The sequence below is a fragment of the Plectropomus leopardus genome, chromosome 7, assembly GCF_008729295.1.
Source record: "Plectropomus leopardus isolate mb chromosome 7, YSFRI_Pleo_2.0, whole genome shotgun sequence".
Taxonomy (NCBI): Eukaryota; Metazoa; Chordata; class Actinopteri; order Perciformes; family Serranidae; genus Plectropomus; species Plectropomus leopardus.
In genome coordinates this window covers 1330266-1356236 of record NC_056469.1, presented here as the reverse complement: position 1 = coordinate 1356236, position 25971 = coordinate 1330266, and the positions used below count along the sequence as shown (strand labels likewise).

At 39.8% G+C, this 25971-nt stretch overlaps 1 protein-coding gene across 1 annotated transcript in view; it reads left to right on the top strand.

Moving 5' to 3' along the window:
* The window catches only part of adcy3a (adenylate cyclase 3a), a 50764-nt gene extending 26003 nt beyond the window's left edge, over nucleotides 1-24761 (top strand). The window contains exons 9-21 of the mRNA XM_042490203.1: nucleotides 90-209; nucleotides 3067-3209; nucleotides 3994-4155; nucleotides 4508-4595; nucleotides 10568-10684; nucleotides 11473-11771; nucleotides 12005-12086; nucleotides 15042-15200; nucleotides 17139-17285; nucleotides 18528-18641; nucleotides 18839-18965; nucleotides 19325-19449; nucleotides 20820-24761. Coding sequence (XP_042346137.1) covers nucleotides 90-209; nucleotides 3067-3209; nucleotides 3994-4155; nucleotides 4508-4595; nucleotides 10568-10684; nucleotides 11473-11771; nucleotides 12005-12086; nucleotides 15042-15200; nucleotides 17139-17285; nucleotides 18528-18641; nucleotides 18839-18965; nucleotides 19325-19449; nucleotides 20820-20999 — 1863 coding nt within the window. The 3' untranslated portion in view covers nucleotides 21000-24761. The remainder of the gene's footprint in view (nucleotides 1-89; nucleotides 210-3066; nucleotides 3210-3993; nucleotides 4156-4507; nucleotides 4596-10567; nucleotides 10685-11472; nucleotides 11772-12004; nucleotides 12087-15041; nucleotides 15201-17138; nucleotides 17286-18527; nucleotides 18642-18838; nucleotides 18966-19324; nucleotides 19450-20819) is intronic.
* Nucleotides 24762-25971: the final 1210 nt, after the last annotated feature.

Sequence of the window (25971 nt, the reverse complement as noted above, 5' to 3'; positions counted from 1 at the left end):
TACTCAGATGTTAGATGTTCAGGAATGTAAAAGTCTGTCAGCTTTTTCAGTGATCAATCAGCACTTCCTGTTTGCTTGTTCCTCATCAGAAGCTGTCTGTCACCTCCTCCAATGGAAACTCCCCGCTGCTGATCAACACCACAGAGTGTAACGGCAGTGTTAACACAGCCTGCACCACACCAGAGGAACCAGAGGAGCTGGACACCAGGGTAACAAGGGAGTCGCTTCTTATTACAATCAGGATGACATTAGAATCTACTGTAGCAGGAGCCTCACTGAAGGCACAATTCAAAAGTGTTGGACTGCCGAAATATATATTAATGCTCATGATGTAGCTATTCTCAAAGCCTGGTCACAGCAGTCTTTACAACCCCAATTCCTATAATTAACTGAATACAGTACAGAGACAAGATATTTGTGTTAAAACTGATAAACTTTATTGTTTTTTATAAATATACACTCATTTTGAATCTGATGTCTATAACACTTTCCAAAAAAGCTAAGACAGGAGCATGTTGTCTACTGGGTGACATCAGCTTTTCTTTTACCAACACTCAGCAAGTGTTTGGAAACTGAAGACACTAAGTGTTTTTTTGTGATTTTTTTTTTCAATTCTTGCTTGACATATGACTGCAGTTGTTTTAACAATCTGGGGTCCCTGTCATTGTATTATTTGCTTAATTATGCATGACACATGTTCAGTGGAAGTCAGGTCTGGACTGCAGGCAGGTCAGTAGTCTAGTAGCTGCACTCTTTTATTATGAAGCCACGCTGTTGAAACACGTACAGAATGTAGCAGGGACGTCCCTGAAAAAGTCCTCATCTGGATGGCAGCATATGTTGCTCCAAAACCTGTGTGTACCTATCAGCAGCTATGGTTTCTTCACAGATGTGAAGTTACTCATGATGCCATGGGCACTAACACCCCCCCTTACCATCACAGATGATTTGAACTTTGAGCCGGTAACAATCTGGATGGTCCTTTTCCTTTTAGGACACAACATCCATGATTTCCAACAACAGTTTGAAATGTGGACTCGTCAGACCAGAGGCACACTTTTACACTTTGTGTCAGATTTCAGACGAGCTTGGGTCCAGAGAAGTCGGCCGTGTTATCTGACTTTCACTTTGCATTGTGGATTCTCAGCTCTCATTTGTAGATGCACTGATGAACTACGTTTACTGACAATGATTTTCCAAAGTGTTTCTGAGCCCATAAAGTAATATCTCTTATACAATTTAATGCAGTGCAGTCTGAGGGGTCAAAGGTCATGAACATTTAGGTTTTCAGTCTTGCCCCTTGCTTGCAAAAATTTCTGCAAGTTTTCATGATTCAAGGTTTGTTGTCATTCCAAAACATGAGGTTCATGACAGGGAAGTACTGAGGTCGTGAGAAGCGACCTCAGTACTAAAATAGGACTGTAAGATCTAAAACCAGCAGAGATATTTTGACAATATTATGGATTTTTGATAGTGAAATCCTAAATTATTTGCAGTTGAATGTTGAGAAACATTGTTCTCAAACTGCTGGACCCTTTGCCCACTCGGTTTTTCACAAAGTGACCATCCTTGCTTGTGAACAACTGACGAAACATCCGTACGATAAAGAACTTTTGTGGATACACCTAAACTCTTCTCTGTGTGAATATAGCCTGAGTCTTTTTAGGATGCCCCTTTTTCACACCCAATAATGATCTTATAACCTGTTTACCTGTGAAATGTTTGAAACAGGTGTTTTTGAGAATTCCACAACTTTCCCAGTCTCTCATTGTTCCTGTCCTAAATTTGTTGAAACATGTTACAGGCATCAAATTCAAAATTAGTGCATATTTACTCAAACCAAAATTGATCAGTTTCAACATTAAATATCTTGTCTTTGGGCTGCATCTGACTGAATATAGGTTAACACAGATTTGCAAATCTGTTTCTATTTATGTTTTATAAAGTGTCTTAACTTTTTGAAATTGGGGTTCTACAAGAGTAGGTTTTTTTGTTAATTTTTGGGCTCTTTATACCTTTATTCTGATAAGACAGGAATAACGTGAAAGGGAGCTCTACCAGGTGAGCTACGGGGCACCCCAGAGTGGCGTTTTTGATCAAAATCAGTTTCTTTCACTTGAATGTGTTTGATTTGCAAATTTGCTTTGAGAAGGCAAAATACATCTTCATTGAGCTTTTGTGTGGAATATTGTGGTGAACTTTGATACATGAATTTGTCTTGTTGTAAACCGCCTTGGCTAATGGTAGCATATTGCCTTTTAGCCAGCATACACTTCCTTTTTGCTTATATCTGGTCTCTTGTTGAATGTATAGTCATAGTAGATGTGGAGCTAAAAATGTTAGTCATGAGGGTAGCACCAGTGTGTAGTCATAGAGTCATTAAAACCACAAGCGTTTTCCCTTTGTGCAGACTGATGCAAAATGTACTGAGCACATTGATTCTATGAGTCTACGAGCTGATGTTGTGTTCAGCATTCACATTTTGTTCTGAAGGTGGTACAAGAGGAGAGTTCTTTGAGTGTCACGATGGAGAGAGTTGATCCTCTGTGTCAATGTGCTCAGGAGATGTCATGGCAGTCATTTCATTAGATTTTGATTCTTATAGTGTCTTGGTGGCAATTTGAGCTTGATTAGGTTTTAACCTCGGAATCATGGGATCCACAGCAGGTTACATGGAAGTCTAGTTCAGTTTTATTTATGATGATGTTTTGATCAACTGGAAATGTTCAGAGAATCTTCCCTGCTGCGGATGCCACCGTCTCAGCAGCAGTCCTGGTCAGAGACATTTTGTTTTCAGGGAGTCCCTCCTCTTCTTGTGAATGCAGTATCTCAAGAACACGTTAAGAGAATTTCTACAAATTTGGCGCAAACATTCACTTAGACTCAGCAGTGAACATGTTAGAATTTGTTGGTCAGTGGTTAAAGTTCAAGGTCATTGTTACCTCATAAACCATGTTCTTGGCCATAACTGGAATATTTATTTGCTAATTATGACAAAATTGGAATGGAACTGTATCTTCGCATGAAACCAGGTGGCGCTAATTCTAGCTCTCCGTGTGCCCTCAGGTGGTGAATCCTTCTTTTCCAAACCCTCGGCGAAGACTGCGGTTGCGGGACCTGGCTGAAAGAGTGATCGATGCTCAGGAGAACGAACAGGAGCTCAACAAACTGCTCAACGAGGCTCTGCTGGAGAGAGAGACGGTCCAAGCGTGAGTCAACACCTCACTCTTTGAACCACAAAGCACCAATTTTTTCAGACATGAAGCTCCTCTGTGATACTCCTTTCTTTATTAGGACCTTGACACACCATGCACCAGGATTTAGGAGAGGCTAGACCAATACATGAGGGTGCTGAGAAAATTGTTTAATTACTTCAGAAATATATTATAAGATGGTCTTCTGTTTTTGTTGTTTTTTTAATTAATATGGCATACAGTACATTTGATTAATGGAATTTTAGTTGAATTTTGCCAGAGAATATTCAACAAATAAGTGCAAGAGCGAGGCAAATTGTTGCAAATTCATAATAGCATTTGAGGCTATGACAGGCGCACAGTACAAAATTACCCAACCACATATTTATTATTATAATAATTATTAATTCATTTATTATAAATATCCAATGGAATATTTATAATAAATGAATTAATCAGTTAATCACCAGTCTTGTTTTACAGAAGGACAGTTTGTTTGTGTGCATGCAGTCCATGCTGCATGCACACAAAGGGCCGAGCTGATCTGACGAATGGTCAATTCTGAAAATCCAAGTTCCTATTGGGAAGTCGCTCCAACTTGAACTTTGTATTTCTATGTTTAGAACATTTAAGCAACACATTAAAAGCTGTACATAGTTTTGACTGTACAACACACTGTGAAGGGAAAGCAGATACTATCAGTTTTCAGTGGTGTAACAATACATTGTATGATTATGTATTATATATTTTCCAATATGAAACAGTGAGTGTGTGTCCTGAGTGTCTCTTGTGTCATCAGTCTAAAGGGGAAGCACACAAACAGGCTCTCCCTGAGGTTTGTGGATCCAGAGCTGGAGACTCGTTACTCCGTGGAGAAGGAGAAGCAGAGCGGAGCGGCCTTCTGCTGTTCTTGTGTGGTCCTCCTCTTCACTGCAGCCATGGAGGCTCTCATAGACCCCTGGTCAGTTCTCAAGACCACAACTCACCTCACACCTTTCATGCTCCATTTATGTCACACTCTGTCACCACACTCTACCAAAAAAACAAAACCCTGAGTTCACACTATATTTTACCTGGGTGAAGTAAAAAAATTGGCTCAACATTCCTGTCCACATAATGATTTCGTCTGCACTGTGAGGAGATCCTCCACTCTTTAGATCTCAGACATTTTTGCAAAACCCAACTCCCTGAAGTGTTTTCTGCTCCATCTGCATGCAGCTGTGAATGACTGAACACAGATGTTAGAGTCTGGACTTGTTGACCAGTGATATGTCTTTCAAGCTTCCTCTGTGTGTCCATGTCTTGTGAAACAGGCTGATTGCCAACTACATCACCTTTGCAGTGGGAGAGGTCCTCCTGCTCGTCCTGACAATCTGCTCCCTGGCCGCCATCTTCCCCAGAGTGAGTCATAGCACTTTTTTTTTCCTTTCACACTCAAACGTTTGTCAATGTTTTCACGACCGGATTAGACCACTTCTGAGGAAGCAACACCTTTTCCAGATATGGTGACAGAACCAGAGATCAGAAGTACTCAACTTACTTTGCTTGGGGGCCACTGTTGAAAAATGACAGGAGGCCTGGGGCCAGTCGTAGTAGCCCCATACATGTCTCTAGGATTTTAGGATATTTCTAGGACACTTCTGGAATTTTAGGATATTTCTGGGATTTCAGGACATTTCTAAGGTTTAGGACATTTCTAGTATTTAAGGTAATTTCTAGGAATTTAGGCTTTTGGATTTTGTGACATTTTGAGGATTTTAGGATGTTTCTAGGATTTTAGGACATTAGGGACTTAGCTTGGACCTCTGTTGGGGGTGCGGGGGTTCCTACACTGGCATTTTTTTGATAACAAGCTCTATTTTGATGCTGTTTTATGCACTCTGCCACCTTATGTATACTAAAATTACAAAAACAATTCCCAGCGTGAATCACTTTATTTTTATTGTGAATTAGAAAATGTTTGGGGGGCCACTCAGCACCATGTTGTCACCCATTGGTTTTTGGACTCCCGGTTTGTGGGCTAGAGTCTGGCATTTTGAGCTTTTGTCATCTTGGATTTTTGGAGTCAGAAGTGACCATATTTGGTGGAGAGGGTAGAAATAACCCTAATGTAGGACTGGGCAACATACTATAACAATATCAATCGCAATATAACTTTACCTCGATTGAAATATGAGATGTAGTTGATAAAATGTCGATAGAACACATTCCAGCCATGTTTTGACAGACAAAACGAACAGCCAATGATAATAAGAATAGCACTGAGTGTTTGACAACTGAGTCGTATGAGCTTCCACAGCGTTTAATTATCGCGGATCAAACATCTGATGGTCCGACAGCAGCGCAGTGAGAGAGACAAGCAGAGCAGAGCTTCTCCTCAGAGCACCAAAGTGTCTGAAACAGACACATTTGCAGAGGTGAAAAGTGCCTCCTTTAGACATCTACAGACTACTTTGTGTTAGTTTCAGCTTTAATCAGACTTTGGATGAATTATTTAAAAACACCAGGACCAATCGCTTTGTGTCTCATCCAGCCGCTCCCGCTGAGCTCTCATTATTATTACCAGGGGCAGATGTAATGTTTTTGGGGGCCTGGGGCCACAAGCACATTACCTTATTTTCACCCTTTCTCTAACTGGGAATGTTGGTGGACTGTTGGCAGCTATAGGAGAAGTAGGCCTACTCAAAAGATGTTGTTTTTTTCCTCAGTAATCAAAATCAAAATTATTAATAGCACAGAAGATTCACAGAAGTTGAAGTCAGAGTCCTGCAGTCAGGAGATGTTGGCCTATTGTCAGAACAATGTGCTTAAATTTACCTAAGTTTGTTTAAGATGGAGCTTTTAATTTTTATATAATGCTGGAAAGTTTAACAAATAATAATGAATCATATGTTTCTTTCACTCCAACACACCATGGTCAAATGAAACGGTTTCAGTGAATTATGAGGGCAAAACACAAACCACAAAAAAAGAGCAAAAAGAAAAATAATCGTTCATTAATAGGAATTGAAGTAAAATGGGGCAGAAATGAGGGCAGAAAACATGACCTGTCCTCTATTATCAGACTGGCTGCGGTCAAAAGGTTCAAATAATTTCCTTTTGTAACCACTTTTCCTTAGCTCTGTGATGTTATTGACATGGATCAGCTGTGATGAAACAATGTTCACATGATGGACTGCAAAAAGCACATCCTCACTGGACTGGTTTTCATGCAGCAAAATGTTTTTTTTTTCATAATTGTTTTATTTGTGTTTTCTTTTAAAAACTTTATTTGCTGCTTTCTTCAGACCCTTTGTAATGTGGATCTTAAAAAGTGCACCTTAAACTCTGAGTATTACAATTATGATCATGACTAGCTTATCATTATTACTATTAATATTATTATTGTTATCATTATGTTAATCAGGCCTACTTCGCTCCGTGTGTACTCACCACGTAGTTTAATGCATGTTATTAAGGCTAAATGAGGACAACCCGGTGAAAAATATTACATCCTTACCAAGGTGAGAATTAAAAATAAAAAGAAATATTGGCTCCCAGTCACAAAAGTAAAATGTAACATTGTCACACTCACCCTCCTTTCCCTCATATTTACTGTCATGAATCTTTATATGATTTCATGAAAATAGCCTAATATGAAATATGCATGACCTGTTACATCCACTATTGTACATATGATCATTCTAACGTTTCAAACGTGATGAGTTGAAGACATCAGTTGTCTTAAAACATCCCTTCGTACTCTGGCTAATGTGCTGATTCTGATCTTACAAAACAATAACTAATATGTTTTTTGATAAATATAGGCCTATAGCCTAAATTCAGGGCAAAGTTTGGATTATAAGCCAGTGTATATAACAGCTTAAGAAGCAGCACACAGATTAGTTAACAGCTCCATGTTGACATGATAGTGTGTTAAAGTTGTTTCAGCTCATACAGACTGTGGATCTGTGATGTCATGAAACAGCTGATTCCCCAAATAGCCTACGTCGTGTGTCTCTTCAAAAGTTGTGGCCGCAAAAAATTGTGGGGCGGATTCTCTCCTTTCCTTTGGTAAAGGATGGTCTGGTATCCTATGCTAAAGGAGATTATAATGGACGCATTGATGCACCTTCCCTTAATATAAGGAGAATTGGAACAGCTCTCATCATGGCAGCCGCTCAGGTACTTCCGGTTCATTTCACTCAGTTAGAAACCTTCCGCAGCAAAAAGAGGTATTCGACCATAGCCACTGTGTTCCCTTATGCTCAGACATAGAGAAGCCAGCCTGCTGACAGTTCATTAGTTGGTAATTCCTTAAAATAAACAGTCACACAAGTATATTTTGAGATGTGTTTTTCTAGAAAATATCCTCAGACGAATGATTAAAAGTTTTGAGAATACTGTATATATTTCTTTCATTTTCAACCCTGTTTGGAAACATAAACACTGATAGCTCGTGTGTGGGGAAGGGGGGGGGGCATGGAGCAGTGCTTTTGATCCCTCCTCGTCATGGAAACTCAGATGTATTGATATACAGGCCAGTATTGAGCGGTGCTGTGAGGCTGGGCTCAGCTGGGGTCAGTCAGCAGCATGCACGCAGTCAGACAGTCCATCACATGGACTGACAAAATGCGGAGTCACTGTAAATAATGCTCACAGCTCTTCAGGACTCGTCAATATTCCATCAAATATCACCGTGTCAAAAGCCCTCAGTACCTTTTCCATCAACACATCATGCTCCATTAACAGCAGCATGTGTGTGAGTTTGATCCTCTTCACTTTACACTGTCACACACACACACAGAGCTCTCTGACATGTCAGAACAAACAGATGCAGGTGTAACTAATAATATGAATAATGCTTGCAATCCATTAGGTGTCGTGGGTCCAGGTCTCTGGAATGCTATAAAGCTACTGAGACAGGCAACTGGGATGTAGCCATCACTCATGCTATTAGCTCCACATGCACTTTTAGAAGTACATCAAGTCAAAATGATGACTTACTGTCTGACTGATGAACACAGGCAGATGATATGAGCATATTTGTTGATGCTATTTTCAGAAGCATCTCTTTGTTTGAAACTGTGATTGAAAGTTATGTAACAGACTTCTTATAATTGCCATTTTGTTCCGCTTATCTGGGGCCGGATTGCGAGGGCAACAGGCGGAGCAGAGCATTCCAGAAGTCCCTCTCCCCAGCATCGCTTTCCAGCTCGTCCAAAGTATTCCCAGACTAGACGAGATATGTAATCCCTCCAGCATGTACTGGGTCCGGGGCCTCCTACCAGTAGGACGTTCCCAGAACACCTCCAATGGGAGGCGCCTAGGAGGCATCCTGATCAGATGCCTGGAACCACCTCAACTGCCCCTTTCAACACGAAGGAGCAACAACTCTTCTTTGAACTCCTCCCAGATGTCTGAGCTCTTCATCCTATCTCTAAGGCTGAGCTCAGCCACCCTGCGGAGGAAGATAATTTCAGCCGCTTGTATCTGCGATCTCATTCTTTCGGTCACTACCAGGAGCTTATGACCATCGGTGAGGGATTAAACATAGATGGACTGGTAAATCGAGAGCTTCACCTTCCGGCTCAACTCCTTCTTCACCACAACAGTCCGGTGGAGCACCCGCATTACTGCAGATGCTGCACCAAACCGCCTGTTCATCTCACGCTCCGTTCTACCCTCACTCGTGAACAAGACCCCGAGATGCTAGAACTCCTTCACTTGGGGCAGCAACTCTCCCCCCACCCAGAAGGGACAATCCCCTTTTCCAGCAGAGAACCATGGCCTCAGATTGGGAGGTGCTGACTCTCATTCTGACCGCCTCACACTCGGTCGCAAACCGCCCCAGTGCATGCTGGAGGTCACAGTGTGATGAAGCCAACAGAACCACATCATCTGCGAAAAGCAGAGATGCAGTCCTGAGGTCCCCAAACCAGACCCCTTCCTTCCCCCCCGGCTGCGCCTTTAGGTCCTGTCCATGAAAATCACTAACAGGATCAGAGGCAAGTGGCAACCCTTGCGGAGGCCAACGCCCACTGGGAACACACTTGATGACTTCACACCGAGTATGCGGACACAGCTCTCACTTTGGTTACACATGGACCGGATGGTTGTTTAATTCCTTTTCTTCTTTAAAAAAAACCATACATTTATTATTTTCGGTATTTTTAATACAAGCAAACAAAAATACCATCAGCAACAACTAAAAAAAAAACCCTCCCACAGAAAAAAATAAAAATAAAAATAAAAATACAATTTTTAAACAAAGGGAAAAACCTTAAACCAGCACAGCACATCTGAAACAGTAGTCATGAAACTAAATACAAAGACATACTTTAAAGTATATAAATAAATACATATAAAAAAAGGAAAAAATGAAATGCACACAGCAAGTTATTAACATCTCTGACACAACATACTAGTATTTTCCCTGAGGGAGTTTTATTACAGGGTTCCATATCTTATTAAACATGTCTCCCCTGTCTTCATTATAAAATGTCAGCCTCTCCAGATGTAGTGTTAGCTATCTCCCTCCACCACAAATCATACATGGGTACAGTGTCCACTCTCGCAAGATTTTTTTTTTCGCAATGTTGTGCTTTTTATTTATTTAATCCCCTATTTAAAGTGGTTGTCAAGATCAGAATCTCTTTTTCAAGAGAGACCAATGTACAAAAATAACTGTTTAAACATAGACAGATGCGCATTACACATTAGATACTTACTCTTAAGAAAAAAAATGAAAAGTGTTACTGAAAGTCCATAAGTACAGCCTTTTAAATCTCCAACTTGGAGATTCCACCTAAGCATGCCTCCATTAGAACCTCTCTAAATTTATCAGCATCAGAGCATGCACAGGTAATATTCACGTGCTGTGATATGGTTTGCTGGAGGTTTTTGGCTGCAACTTCATAATTTCAACGGGGTGTTGACTTTAAAAAAGTGTAAAGTTTTGTTCAGGCAGATATAAAATATTTCATATATTCTGTCATATTTCTTTATTTACTTTGACCCAGTAATATCTATATTGATGCCTACACCTTCCTATTAAATGTCAAAAGTGTTACATTTATTATGATTCAAAGATTGTTCATATAGATCTTCTCTCAAAAACTTAAGTTATTCTGCTTTCTCAGCCAGCAAAAGATGAGTGTTGATGTCTCTGTGTTGGAAGGTAAATCTCATGGAATTTGAGAAGACATTTAAAGGGACTTGGATGTCATAAGTGAATTTGATTTTGATAGAATGTTTTTGAAGCCCATCACTATATAACAAGTAGTTGGGATTTAGCTTTAGTGTGAAATGTTTTGGTTTGTAGGCTTCACTAAATTGCAGCAGTTCTAAAGAATGAGCTGTTTCATTCCTAATGAATGTGGTGTTTGTGTCAGGTCTTTCCCAAGAAGTTGGTGTCTTTCTCCACCTGGATCGACCACACCCGCTGGGCTCGAAACACCTGGGCCATGGCAGCCATCTTCATCCTCACCATGGCCGACATCATGGACATGGTGAGCTGCTTTCTGATTTTTCTTTCGCCTGCAAAAGGCCAAACCAGAGTGGGGATTTGCATTTACTCTATGAGTGTGCCCAGTTTTGGTGTGTTTGGGGTGTTAGTGTAAGATGTAAATTTAAAAAATATATAAAATAAATCTTTAACTGGTAATAAAATGTCTTAAATTGATCTTTTGAAAGTTATAATAAAAAAGTACTAAGACATAGGAATAAGAATTTTATAAATCTTCTTTTTATGAGGATGCACTGTAAAATCTCAAAGAAATAGGTAACATCTTTTTATTCTGTTTTAACTAAGTCACCAAAAAAGTAATTTTTAATGTTACAGCATTCTCCCTAACCCTATATAAGTATATGTTTCATGTTTTGTTTTTCTTCAGTTTAATATTGGTCTGAAGTTTCATTCGGTGACATTAAAAAGTCACAAAAACTCTTAAATCTAACTTGCCTTACCCTTATTTTATTTTATAATTTCTATTTATTTAGTTATCCCCCCTTTTTTCCTACCTATTTATTTGTTAACTCTACATTACTCTTTAATTTCTTTATCTTTTAATACAGTTTCTTTGTTTAATTATCTGTTTATGTATTTTTTCTTTTTACAAGATTGAAAGGTCTTCATGTTCATTTGGTTGTGTATTTTATTTTTGTACATAAACCAATAAAAAGAGAGCTAAAAAAACATCTAACTTACTGTAAAATGTAGGAACCCTGATAGAGCACTGTTCTGCAAAGCATAATAATAATAGTGGTCATAATGACTTTGTGTCTCTCCACTGTCCAGCTGAGTTGTCTGCCTCGAGTCCCAGACCCAAGCAGCTCCACAGTGGCTCCCTCCTCTCCCTCCTCCTCCTCCTCCTCTTCCTCCCCCTGGTCCAACACTGACGGTTGCCTGGACAACCCCAAATATTACAGCTACATCGCTGTGCTGGCACTGATGGCTACGACCATGCTGGTTCAGGTCAGTCACATGGTCAAGCTCACACTGATGCTGCTCATTACAGTGGCCACCGGCATCGTCAACATCTACAGCTGGAGGGACATCTTCGACCGCTACGACATGAACCGCTTCCAGGACTACAGGTGAGGACAGACAGAGCGCAGCACCATCTGTGTGAAATGTTATACCTCATGTAGCACATTCACACCCAAACTCTATCTGTAAATCCAACAATTAACTGAAAATGCAAACCTTGGTGTGTGCTCAAGTATTTCGGCTGAGTCGTAGTTTCATGTCAGGTGTTTGGTGACATACATTGTTTTAAAAACTGGTATCCCAGCAGGAATTGTCAGTCTGTCAATGTTGTTCTTTGCAGGTCATACCTGGTGCCCTCCAAGTTCACAATGACAATTATGATCTTCATAATGATGGTCAGCTTCTATTATTTCTCCCGACATGTAAGTAAATGTCTGTTGTGCTCATTGTATTTTAACAGCATACAGAACGATTGCATGTTTAGCAATGCAGTGATGGTGTTACTTCCCAAAACAATCAGAAATTAAAGCTGCAGCCATCTAAGATAAGACCCTTGCACCTTTGTGCACATCGGAGGTACTGTAAGGATGCTGGCTGAGGCGGCTGTGCATTTCCATGAAAATCGGACACTGTGAACAGGATCTTTTGAACTGACGTGTTTGAAATGTATTTCAAACATGTAAAAGAAAGGAAAGGAAAAAATGAATATATAAACATACACAAACATACAGACATATCTGAAAAGGAGTGGGAAGAAGTGCAAACTTTTAAAATCCCAGCCTTCACTATCAGTTATTGAAAAATGATTGACCCGCTTCCATTTTTATATAGATTTAATTTTTTAAATGATATGTAACTATATAAAACTAGAAACTTTATATAAGTATATGTAAACATGTTTCCATTGTTATTTACAAAAATAGAGGAAGACATAGAAAAAAGAAAATAATGCTACCCACATATGTTCACCTGTGTATTTCATGAGAGCCATATCTTAGTACATCTTTTTAAGATGGCTTATGTTTGAACATTGCTTTAACTCTATCTTTAAACTATTCAGTGATTTGACACCACAGATTGAAATTAACAAAACTTTTTACAGTTGTCTGTACCCTGTGAATTTTAAAATTGAACTTTCCCCTTAAGTTATAACCTCCACATTGATCACACTTGTACACACTCTTTGTACATTTGCTGGCAAGGAATAATTTTTAGCTTTAAATCTTATTTGTGCTGTTTGCAATTCCACAGGATCCATAAATTTTTGAAATTTTGGATTAAAAAAAATATTTTCGTGTGATCCGGATATCTGACACTGTGATTGATTCTTATTGCTCTTTTTTGGAGAATGATCAGTGAATGCAATGAACTTTTGCAGGTGTTGCCCCAGACCTCTGCACAGTAATTTAAATGGTAAGACAAGTGCAGAGTAAAAAATGTGGAGTGATTTGTGATCCAGTAAATTCTTTGCTATATTCAATGCTGAGGTGCTTCTTGATAGTTTGTTCTGTACATGTTTTTTTTTATCTATTGTGACGCCAAGAAATTTATTTTGGTGAACCCTTTCAATGTTAACCCCAGCAATCTGAGCCTGCACCTGTGTATACGCCCCAAATATTAGCCCCACTTACCAAATATCATTATTTTGGTCTCGCTCAAATTCAGTGACAATTTGTTACTATCAAACCAGTTTTTTAAATTGCTAATTTCTGTAATGATCTTCTCCAATAGTTGATCTATGTTGTTCCCCAAACAGAAAATATTTTCATTGTCAGCAAACAAGACCAGCTTCTAGACATTTGATAACTTACATATGTCATTTATGTACAAAATAGATAGTTTAGGACCCAAAACTGACCCCTGGGGAATGCCATAAGCAATGTTCAAACATGTTGAAGTATAGTTGCCCAACTTCACGCACTGTTTTATTTTTTTTTTTACTTAAATAACTTTTCACTTGGGGCGCCTGGTGGCTCAGTGGATAGAGCGGCACCCCACATACAGAGGTTGTTTCCTCGCCACAGCGGCCACAGGTTCGATTCTGGCCTCAGCCCTTTGCTGCATGTCGCCCTCTCTCTCTCTCCCCCTTTCACGCTTAAACTGTCCTGTCCATTAAAGTCAAAAAAGCCCAAAAAATAATCTTAGAATAGAATTAAAATAAAAATAACTTTTCACTCAATTGGAAACTATTCTCGCTATGCCATTCCATTTTTCCCACCCCATCCCAAGATTTTATGATTGATGTTGTTAAAAGCTTTTTTAAGATCAATGATGGTGATGGTGTTTCCTGCTTGGAGTTCAAATGTTAAAAAGTTCTGCTTATTAATTACATTTCTGTCATGATAGTGGTAATACAAAACATTTATTCTTTCCATCTTCTCAGTTTTTTTCAACTTCTACCTTTGACAGGATTACAGTTAAGCATCCAGCTTATCTAGCAATGTATTTCAGTACTTATCTTCTTAAGGTACTACAGTTACTCTGTAATTACAACTCTGTCTGTCTTGGTTTTCTCCGGCTTCCTCCCACAGTCCAAAGACATGCAGGTTAACTGGTGGAGCTAAATTGGCTGTAGGTGTGAATGTGAGTGTGAATGACTGTCTGCTGGGATAGGCTCCAGCCTCCCTCAAACCTTAAGAGTGGTGATAGCCAATGAATGAATACATGTAAACTGCAACTATCCAACTCAATTTCCAGGTTTTATAACCGTGCAATGCAATGCATTTGTGCTTTATTATTCAATTCCAGCCTGCTGCCCTGTGCTGCATGTCGACCCCTCTCTCCTCTTCTTTCAGGCTAAAGCTTTTCCGTCAAATAAAAGGCATAAAAAAGCAAAAAAACCTGTTTTTTAAAAATTCCTCAAACATGCCACCTAGGAACAAATCCATGGGAAGCCCATTCTCCTTAACTTGATACAGTTTGACTTATCTTAGTGATCATTATTATACTCAAACTATGGTTGAATTGTTCTTTTTAAGACCTATTTTCCTGAGATTGTGTTGCTTGTGTGATCCACTGCCTGCACTATTGAGGATAAATTCCCTCTCTTTGGAGATGTGATCACATGCAGCTGTGTAAATAAAGAATGATGCACAAATGACCACCATACATTATACCTGTCCTTATTCATTATCATCAAGCAGTCCATGGGAGTGTTTTTGTGTATACAGGTCTTTGGCATTTGCGAATAAAGATTAGTTCACAAAAACAGATGCTTTAGAAAGCTTTTCCAGAGATACACCTCTGAGCAAATCACTGTACACTTTTTGGCATGCAGTCATGTAAGTGTATCCACTCTAAGAAAAGATTTCTGTCATATCTGCCTGCACATCCACATACTGCTCAAATACGAACATGAGTCCTGTCTCTGTCTGAAGGTGGAGAAGCTCGCCCGCACCCTGTTCCTGTGGAAGATTGAGGTCCATGAGCAGAAGGAGAAAGTGTACGAGATGAGGCGCTGGAATGAAGCACTGGTGACCAACATGCTGCCGGAACATGTTGCTCGACACTTCCTGGGCTCCAAGAAAAGGGATGAGGTAAGATCCTCACCAGCTCTGTGGTACCTCACTCAGTGTGTGTACGTGAAAGGAATAAATCACTCATAGTAATTTCAGAAATCATGTTATGTCATTTTGCTTGTCAGCGTGAACACTGTTACACTGCTAAAATCAGTGGTGCAAACTTTTTCCCATCAGCGAAATTGCCTTTTTGAATGCAAAATGGGTTATTTGTGAGATTCGTATAGATCCAAGTTAGTGCTGGGCAATATGGCTATAAAATAATATTGCAATATTTCCAGGCTATATCGCAATGCACGATATAGTATATCTCAATATTTTTGAATGGCCTTTAAACTAATGTTAGCTACTAAAATACAAAAATTATTAGATTACATTAATGTACATTTGCACTGGTGCTTCGTGGTCGCAATATGTGATTAAATAGTCGCGATGTGAGCTCTGCAGATAGAAAAAGACAAAGCCTCACCTGCTCACAGAACCGCCACTACCACTCGATAAGTTAGACTGTTACCGCAGCGCCGTAAAACCTGATGATTTATTCTCTGTAAGCTGGAAACAAATTGACTAACTTACTAGCTCTTTGGTTCAGTATTTGCATATTGCAGTAGTGCTCCGTGGTCGCAAAATGTGACTAAATAGTCTGGAGCTCTGCAGAAGCCCTGCTCTGTGTGTGTATCTGTGAGAGGGAGAGCCTTAGGAGAGAGCAAGGCAACCCAAACTCCAGTGGCTTATAAAAACGATGTGACAATTTATACTCACTGTTTGCAATATAGTCATTTTATATATCACACGAGGAATATGCCACTGTACCTAGAGTATATTTGATATATCACCCACCCCTAATCAGAGGAGGAGGGATGGCTAAGAAGACAGAGTCCCAGGCAGTTAGTTGAAATTAGTTTTTGTCTACATGCATGGCCTGAGGAAAAAATCTCTTACAGTAGTGCTCAAATAACATAATTGGCTGATATGAAGAAGTGTCAAGCTTGGAACTGTTTATCAGCTTGACTGGTTGTTTTGATTGAGCAACTGCTGGCCCGTGTTTTCATAGCACTGCTTATAAATGATTTGTGCAGCTGCTATAAAATCTCCCCATGTGCAATAAACTCACTATCTCTACTTAAAGCAGCCAGAGTCAGGTTGAGCTAGGATCATAAATACAACACCTCAGATAAGGATGCTCCAGTCGATTGTTATCAGCAGATATTCATTCTAAATAGTTTGAAGGAGGAAAAGCTGGTTAACCTTAGCTCTAGGAAGCCAGCCGGAACTAACTTAATACACACAATAGCACATGATATAAAGTGATACAAAGAAGACAGACATACAATACAGCATAAAGTACACAAAAAACAGCACATCACACAAGAGAGAAAATAAATAACAACGAAATAAAAAATAATAATAAATAACAAAAGAAAATAGTATCAGACCAGAATTTAACAATCAGTGCATCACTCATATGAATAAAAAATGTAGACCATGATCGAAATGGACCCATGTTATGTGTGATGTAGTTTAACAGAACACTTGTAACAGTAGCTTTATTATGTTGTCTAAGAAATGGGCAAATGGCAAGCTCACTGAAAACAACAGAAGCTGAATGACCTTTTTACATTTTTTCTTTTAGTTGTAGTGATTTTAAAATCAAATGATAAACATCATATCTAGGCTCTGCTCACCAAATCACCAAACAGCAGCTGCAATAGCTGTAAAGAGCAAATACTCATTGCCCCACACCCCCTACAGGGTTTGCATCTTTGTCTCTTTTTCACCCTAAATGTTTGTGCCCCTGTAAAATAGTCAGGAGAAGTCAGGATCTCTCTGTGTTGTGAATAATTAGGAATCCCAGCACTTTTTCTGAGGGAGTAATTAATTAACATTCATTTTTGGTATATTTGTTCGACAACCTTCCTGACGTCTGACTGGCACTGTCCCTCTGACTCGCTGCAGGAGCTGTACAGCCAGTCCTACGATGAGATTGGAGTCATGTTTGCCTCAATTCCCAACTTCTCCGACTTCTACACAGAGGAGAGCATCAACAACGGAGGGATCGAATGCTTACGCTTCCTCAACGAGATCATCTCTGACTTTGACAGTGTAAGCTGCTTCCTTCATTCTGCCTCTGTGTGTTTTACAAGCAGCTGTGGCTGGGCGCTCCCAACATGACACACAGAATCACGAAACCCACTCTTTGTCAAATTAAAAGCACTTAAATTTAATAATGTGGTTGATTTCAAAACTGTTCAAATCATGTACAGAGCTTAAAATGATCTACTACCTAATAATATTCTAAAGTTGTTTCAAATGAAAGAAAGTTGACATGATTTGAGAGGAATTTGTTTGTTCAGGAAACAGTCGGAAATCATTGCATTACAGTCATAGGGGTTAATTTGTGGAGCAGCTGTAGTGTGGAACTGAAAAAAAAAAAAAAAAATGGAAACACAAATAATGGAAACACATCTATAATGTATTATGACGGCATTAATAGCGAATTATAATGCATTCATGATTCTTTATGAATACACTCATAAACACACATAATGTTTACCGATACACTATATCAATAGTCATAAAACATTATAGATTTGACTTATGATTTATAAGTGGCAAGGGTCATATGGATGCTCTTGACTTGTTGTAAACTAATTCACTTTGAATGCCGTCATAATGCATTACAGATGCGGTCTTCATAGAAAGCGTTACCAAAATGATATATTGATGATATGAGCTGGTAGAGCAGAAGGGGAAACAGATATTAAGATGTGATACAAGACAGGTCGGCTGCTTCTGATAGTGTGACTTTTTGTTTCTTTGCTCTGTGGGGTGTGTGGGTGTGTGTGTGTGTGTGTGTGTGTGTGTGTGTGCATGTGTGTGTCTGATTATTCAGATTGATCTGTTTCTGTTTGTGTCCAAATACTTGTGTGATTAGATCAAGGTGCATATGGTAAATATTGGGTCAGAAACTGGGAATATTCATGTTTAAAATTAACATTTGTTTTGTTATTAAATAAAATGAACAAATGGGGTAGGATTTAATAAGTATTCACTTCCTCCTACTCCTTTTCGGACATTAAATACTTACGTTTGTTTACTGAATATAATATATGATATATGAGCATTCTGTTGTTGTTTTTCTTGCTTAAGTTTTATTTTGGCATGTTCAAAAAAAGATCTAAGGAGCTTTAGTGTGTGTGTGGAAGAGATTGTGCTGCTCACACACTTGTTGAGCAGGAGAAATTCCTCCTGAGCAAAGTAACAGAGGCGAGGCTGTGTTTGAGTCCCTGTACTTGCAGCCTCAGTCTGTGCAAACCTAACCTGTCCCCTGTGTGTCCATGTCAGCTGCTGGACGAGCCTCAGTTCCGCTGCATCACAAAAATCAAGACCATCGGCAGCACCTACATGGCAGCTTCAGGCGTCACCCCAGACGTCAGCAATGGCTACACCTGCATGAAGGTCAGTTTAGTCACATGACTGCTGTAGTCTTCAGTGTGTGTCTTTGAATGATTAAACCAACATAAAAAATCATATAGGAAGATAACTGCATGGCTCTGCTGATTTTGAATGGATTTTGAATGGACGTGATGATGAAGTGCAGAGTCCCGGTCTTCCTTGGACTTCCCAAATGATCATGTCATGTTTTTGTGTGACAGAAGGAAGAGCAGTCTGACAGAGAGCGCTGGCAGCACCTGGCAGACCTGGCAGACTTTGCTCTGGCCATGAAGGTCACTCTCATGAACATCAACTACCAGTCATTCAACAACTTCATGCTACGAATTGGTACGCACTTACCACCTCATCTTTTTTTCTGTGTGTTTGCATTTGCATGCGCTGTTTTACTTGTGTGCTTGGTCCCCTGGTGTTATTTATATATAAAAAATGCCTAATAAAGGCCAGGTAAGAAAGATAAAGTAAAAGCTGACATAATAAATTGACAAAATTAGTGTTGTGACAATGGTCATTATACCGGCTTTATCAAGGTTGCAGGTAAACATGGAGAAATTGAGTTTGCATCAACAGCTAGGGCAGATGAGAAAACAGGGAGGCTTCTGACTAAAACACGATCAAATATACAAGTCTAAGAAGAACCTTCTCAAATAAAAGCCTGTTCTGTGTCATATGTCAACACTTACCTCCAGGGCTGAATAAGGGTGGAGTGTTAGCAGGGGTGATCGGTGCCAGGAAACCCCACTACGACATCTGGGGCAACACTGTGAACGTGGCCAGTCGCATGGAGTCCACAGGAGTCATGGGAAACATCCAGGTACTGAGTACAGCTCTGAGCCTGACGGCAGCTCTCTGTATGACTCAACACTGTTTATACAGTTTTCGGTGACACTCAATCTATGATGCAATATGAGGGCATTCATGGTGAATTATAATGCATTCATAATGTTTTTATTACTATGCTCATAAACACACATAACGCTTACTGACACACTATATAAACAGTCCTAAAACATTAAGATGTGACTTTTAATAATGTATGTATAAATACCTATACCCCTACCTACACACACATCAACAATCAGCTGTAGTAAGGACTCATGATATGCTATAAGAGTCCATGCAGTATAATAAGCTATCATTGTATGTGTTAAGTAAAGTGCAATACACAATGATGCATTTATAATAGTCAATAATTCATCATAATGCTTTGTCGTTGGTGTTAAGTGTAACATATTTTCATACATTTATAAAAATCATTGCGCATCATAAGTAATTAATGCCTAACACACAATAGCATACTTGAAAATGCATTTAAAGACAGAAGTCTGACACCCTCTCAAAACTAAAGACAATGTGTCAGAAGTCAGAAAGTTTTTAGTCACGGGTTTTTTTGGGGGAGTTTTCCCTTAGACGATGTGAGGGTCTAAGGGCAGATGGATGTCATATGCTTTATTTGTAAAGATTGGGGATTTTGCAAGGTTACTATCTGCAAGGCTGTAAGCTTCAAAAAGAAAAAAAACAGTGGACAGAAACTGTTGCAGCCTTTGAAATCCCCAGTGATTATGCTTTATGCTGACTAGCTAGATAGATAACCACCGTCCCCATCCCAAAATATTTGCAAGCTAAGTTAGCCACTGGAATGTTTGCTATCTCCTCACCTTCATGCTGATGTGAAAGTCATAAGTTTTATAGTCCACAAAACTCTGCCGGGGGTTCACAGGGAAAAGCTGTTTCACTCATCTCCCAAGATAATTGAAGCAAATGGGGATCAGGATTCAAATGTTCAAAAAGATACATAATAAAACCACAAAATGTCTCCGTACTGCTTGTCGGAAGTAATCCAAGTGTCCTGAAGCCCCTATGTGCCAAGTTGTTTTAAAAAACTTCACTCGCATCTTGTTGCAGCCTATACCTCCTAATTTGGGAGCCGCGCTTAGTATCTGCATGCCAGTGTTTATACATGCTACCAGGAAGGAGGTGGCATATAAACACTGGTGTGTAACTATCCCTTTAAGATCAAAGATCAAAAGATCAAATTCAAACACAATATGAATTTATTGAATGTTTTTAAATGATCTTCCTTTGTTTTGCATGAAAAGAGTGCATGTCCAGTAACCAAAATGTTCACTGTCTTCTCAGTGCTGCTACTTCATTTTGTTCTGCAAATGTGTGTGTTGCCCCCAGGTGGTGGAGGACTGCTACAACATCCTGAAGGAGTATGGCTTCCGCTTTGTGAGGAGGGGCCCTATCTTTGTGAAGGGGAAAGGAGAACTGCTCACTTATTTTCTAAAGGGAAGAGACAAACAAGGCTCATTTATCAACGGCTCCTCTGTCACTCTGCCACACCAGGTGGTGGACAGCTAAGGACTACACACACATACACACAAACATACCCCAGCAATCCCATCCAGTGTGTGATGCCTACAGAGCGAGGCAGAAGAGTTTTTGGAGAAGTCATATGCCTGAAAACACACTGAAACCAAGACTTCACTGAATGTTTACAAGTAAAAAATGAAATACCACTGACACACTTCATACACACCACTTATTACTGAATACACACACACACACACACACACACACATACACAGATGTCAGCTGTCTGTGGAAAGATGTGTGCCAGGAGAGATTATATTTACATTTGAATGTCATTTTCAAGCTGAAGCACAGAACTCAGAGCTTAAGGAGGTGGATCAATTAACAGAAGAGATAAGAACCTGAGTGCATCACAATAAAAGGCAGGAAGAGCAGGCATCCATATACACACTAAGATACAAACATTACAAAAAAAATCAAGTGGCCACATTAAGACAAGTGTATACAGGCTGGCAGCAGAAAAGTCCTAATGTGATGGAGGTGAATGGTATTCCATCAGTAACTGGAGTGTGAAGTAAGCTGCAGGTGTGTTCAGTCTATTCACACTCTCCTGTTACAAAACCAAAGTGATGTGTAACAGCTTCAACAACATTCTCCAACTTCTGATGCACTAAATCAAACAGGATCAATCTGTTTTAGCAGCTACTTCAAACTTCAGGGGCTTTCACAAAACCCCACAGTAACTGCCTCAACAACTGCCTCTCTGCAGGAGCGTTTCCCCAAAAAAGCTACATTTTTAAAAGTGTCTGCTGCTGCCACAGTCTGCGGCTGCAATGACAGGCAGGTGCTCGTAGTTGCATACTGTAAGCAAGACAACAAAATCACTTAAATTAACAAAGATTTCCACATATTTGGACAATTTAGCAGTCAGGTTTGGTGGGAATGTTAGCCTTGTAAAACCATCCTGATGAGGTGAGATCAGTTTTGTGTTTCTTTCCGTCGTTCAGTCTGGACTCCCTGCCACCCTTTCAGGGTGCAGGAGTTACTCACTTAGATAGAGAAACTCCTTCAGCCAATCCTGTTGTTAGCACTAGCCTCTACAACACAAATACATTGTCAACTTGACAGTAACAGTAGATCTAAAACATACAATTTATATATATTTTACCATTTGTATGTGACATGTTTCTCATTAACAACAATCCTCATTAATATTTCACGATACACTGGTGTTGCCAACATATTTTGGCATTTCTCCTTCAGCAGCCAGCTGCCTCTGGGCTGCTGAATATCAGCTGGCAGCATCCTTGTTGTCTGTCTGAAGCATGTGAACACTGATCTGCATGGCCGTGATCTTCAGCTTTGCAGCCTCTCATATCTGCTCCTCCATCAGCCAGTCACAGGCCAAACAGCAATGAACATTGGATTTGTACTGGGGAACATCTCCTTTATCACCAACAGAGCCAGATTATAAATCAAGCTTTTGCCAATTCCAGTCACAAGAGCAGTGAAAAAGTATTTTTCTTCAAAAACTCTGAGCGCAGTTTAATTGTTGTGATCAACTCTATTACTGAGTTACCTTCACTTATGGCTGTGTTTACTCTGCTAATATTAGACTTAGTGCTTGTTGCTTCAGGAGCTGCAATTTCTGTTCACCAAGCAGCAGCCTGCATGTCACGTCATTAACTACAAAGCAGTCCCTGATTGACTGCTTATGTTTCCAACTATGGTGTGGACAGGATTGTATCTTCTGGAAAGAGTTTGGGGCGGCAGAGAGTCCAGACTGATACAGAGAAACAGAATGTTGAGCTCATGTCACCAGACACCAACACTATCAGCTGCTTTGTCTAGTTTTCTGTCTGCTTCCGTGATGTATTTGATCGGCCAAATGTAGGTGGAAACAGCCTGAAGTCCAAAATGGTAATTGCCTTGCTCCAAACTGATATCCCTGTGTTGCCTTCCTCTTACTGAAATGACTGAAGGCAGTCAGTCACCATGTGGTGATTTGAAAGCATCTTTAGGGCTGTTGTGGTTATATGGCACCTTAACTATTCAGCTATCAAACCCTCATTAAATTCAGTTTCTGTCATATTTCAACCTGCTGCATGACAGATTGAGGTTTTGGAGTTACTCAAATGAAAATTGAGTTTTGAATTTGAGCTTTTAGCATGAGGATGACTATTCAAATTAATGTCATTGTATTTAAATACAGTGATGGGCTGTATCTCTTTCCATAAACATCTCTCGGACAGAAACACACACACACACACACACACACACACATATGCACACAGAATCACGGCCTTTCTGCATACACAGCAGTTGTGATGCCATGTCCTCAGCACATTAACACGATGTGGCTTTTGGACGCCTGACCTGAATTCTGGACCGTTCTACTTTTACAAAATACTTCCATGTAGGGAAAGCTGACAGACTGATCTGAGCTCAGATTTCCCGCTCTGATGAAGAAGAGGATTTGGAATTGGACCGATGAGAGGCCAGAGAGTGACGATACAGACTGATCTGCCACCTGCTGCTGCCAACGTGTGCTCGTGGGTGTGTATTATAGTGTGTGCACATAGTGTATTTTTCCACAGTCAAAGTATTCTTTCTCCTTGATTCTGATCTGGGAACAGGTCCGACGTGTAGGTAGTTCGTGCCTCGGAGCTGTGTGAACATGAAGGAGAACACACGTGTGTTCTGCGTGTTTTGGGGGAGGGACAGGTGACGGTGTGCGGAGGAGCACACATGGAAGAAATATTTTATAAATGATTGTGGATTGATGGAAGTGCCTATCACCACTGTGATCATCATGTTTTATTAAGTTGAAGTATTCCAGGACCCTCTGTAGGCAGGGGACATTCTTTGAGCCCTTTCACAAAGCTGTCAAAGTACCATTCTAGTTTCTTTCAGCTTGCTCTGGTCATAAATTTTATCAGTTATAATAACATTATAAGCTGAGATCTGGAAACACGGTGACATCACCAAAAATACGTCTGTTAAAAAAAAGGGGCCATATTCACAAAGTTTCCTAGTACAAGAGTTGCCCCTGATGGCAAAATTCCAAGAAAAGTCTTCAAGATAAAAGTTTTTCACAAAGCATCATAGTCTGTAAGAAGGTGAAAAACTGTTAGGAGTAGGGAGGAGGACTCTTAAGAGGTTTAAGAGTTTCTGAAGCAGAGGAGAAAATGGTAAAAAGACAAAGAGGAAGGAGAAATATTCTCCAAATACTTAATTACAGTCAGAACACTGCAGATTAGATGGTGCAGGGATAATGTTTTTGGTCAATTTTATTTGAGTTGTCCTCATATCTCCCACCCAACACAGTACTGACAAAATGACAACTGGAAAAATACGAAAGTGCAGCAGAGTGATAACTCATGCAAAGCTTTCAGTCTCAAAATGTGATACATTTAATTTTATTTCCACTGGGTGTCCATACCTCGCAGGCTCTCAAAACGACATGTCTGTGACAACAAATCACATCTGTTAAAAGAATGCATCATACCAAGCAACAGGGTCAACCACACGTTCTCACTAAAGGCTCATTCCCACTGCACACAAAAACCTGCTAACACCGGCTAACATCTGGCTTTATAATGCAATGAGAATGTGTACGATTGGCATTCACACTCAGGTAAAATGACTCTGCAGTAGACATGGGTTTTTATAACCTCCGGCTCCAATCGGGCTGTCCTTAGTAAACATCCATCACGGTTAAATGGTACATGGACTGTGCTTTTCTAGTCTTACTGACCACTCAAAGCGTTTTAACACTACATGTCACATTCATCTATTCACACACACATTCACACACTGGTGGCCGAGGCTACCATACAAGGTGGCACCTGCTACTCAGTAATCATTCACACACACTCACACTCCGATGACGCAGCATCGGGAGCAATTTGGGGTTCAGTATCTTGCCCAAGGATACTTCGACATGCTGCCTGGAGGAGCTGGGGATCGAACCACTGACCCCATTAACAAACCCACGTCCTGTTTCAACCTTAACCTGCTGTACTTACTGTAGTTTTGTGCAGCTTTTTTGGAATTATAGTCAACATTTCAGGTGCACTCACTTTCAGTTTAATCTCCAAATAAAATAATTTAAAATCATCTGGTTAAAGTATTAACTTCTGTCTAACCCGTCTGAATGTCTGACTCCTTGTGTTCTCAGACCCGTCAGACCTGTTTGAGTGATGTCACACTGACATATGATCTCGGCAATGAACTTTGTGAGTACAATGTTAGAGAAGCCTCAAGCTGTCATTAACTAGGACTGTATTCACAAACATTCAGAGAATCCTCTTTGAGAGCTCCAAACTCAGCCTGAACATTTCTTCGAGGTAGTTCTAGTTTAGGAGTGATTTCGGAAAAATCTCAGAGCAACTATAAGCAATGAAATGACAGAAGCTCTGATCTTAGTGAGGAGGTTTGGGTGACTCTATTGCTAGGTAAAATGCATTCTGACAAAAGTGATTAGCTAAGCAATAAAATAGAAGAAATTAAAATGTCCTGTTAGTGATAATGGGCACAGAATAGGCAGTAAAATTTTAAAAAATCATGGAATTTACTTTCTGTTCAGACACAGTGTTATGAACATGTCTATAGAATAAATTGTGAGCCATACTTTAAAAGAAACCAACAAAATGTTTGAGAACACAGCTACAGACACAGTAACATGCTGATAGGCGTTTGATTTATTAAGTTTACTGGTATTTACTAGGCGTGTTGTGATCACTGTATATCTAGCCTTATATTGTTGGGTGGAGGATGTGAGCACATCTCTTATCAGATCCACCACAAACATTTTCCCTGCACTATCTAATGTGTAGTGTTAATATTTCTCCTTCCCATTTGGCTTTCTGCCATGTTCTCCTTTGCTTCAGAAACTCCTAACATTTTTTTACTTTAGGGCTTTAGGGGCTTAGGGGCTTTGTGAACAACTTTCATCTTAACCTCATAAAACCTCATAATTTCAAGATTTTCTCTGATTTTTTTTCTCACTAGGAGCAAC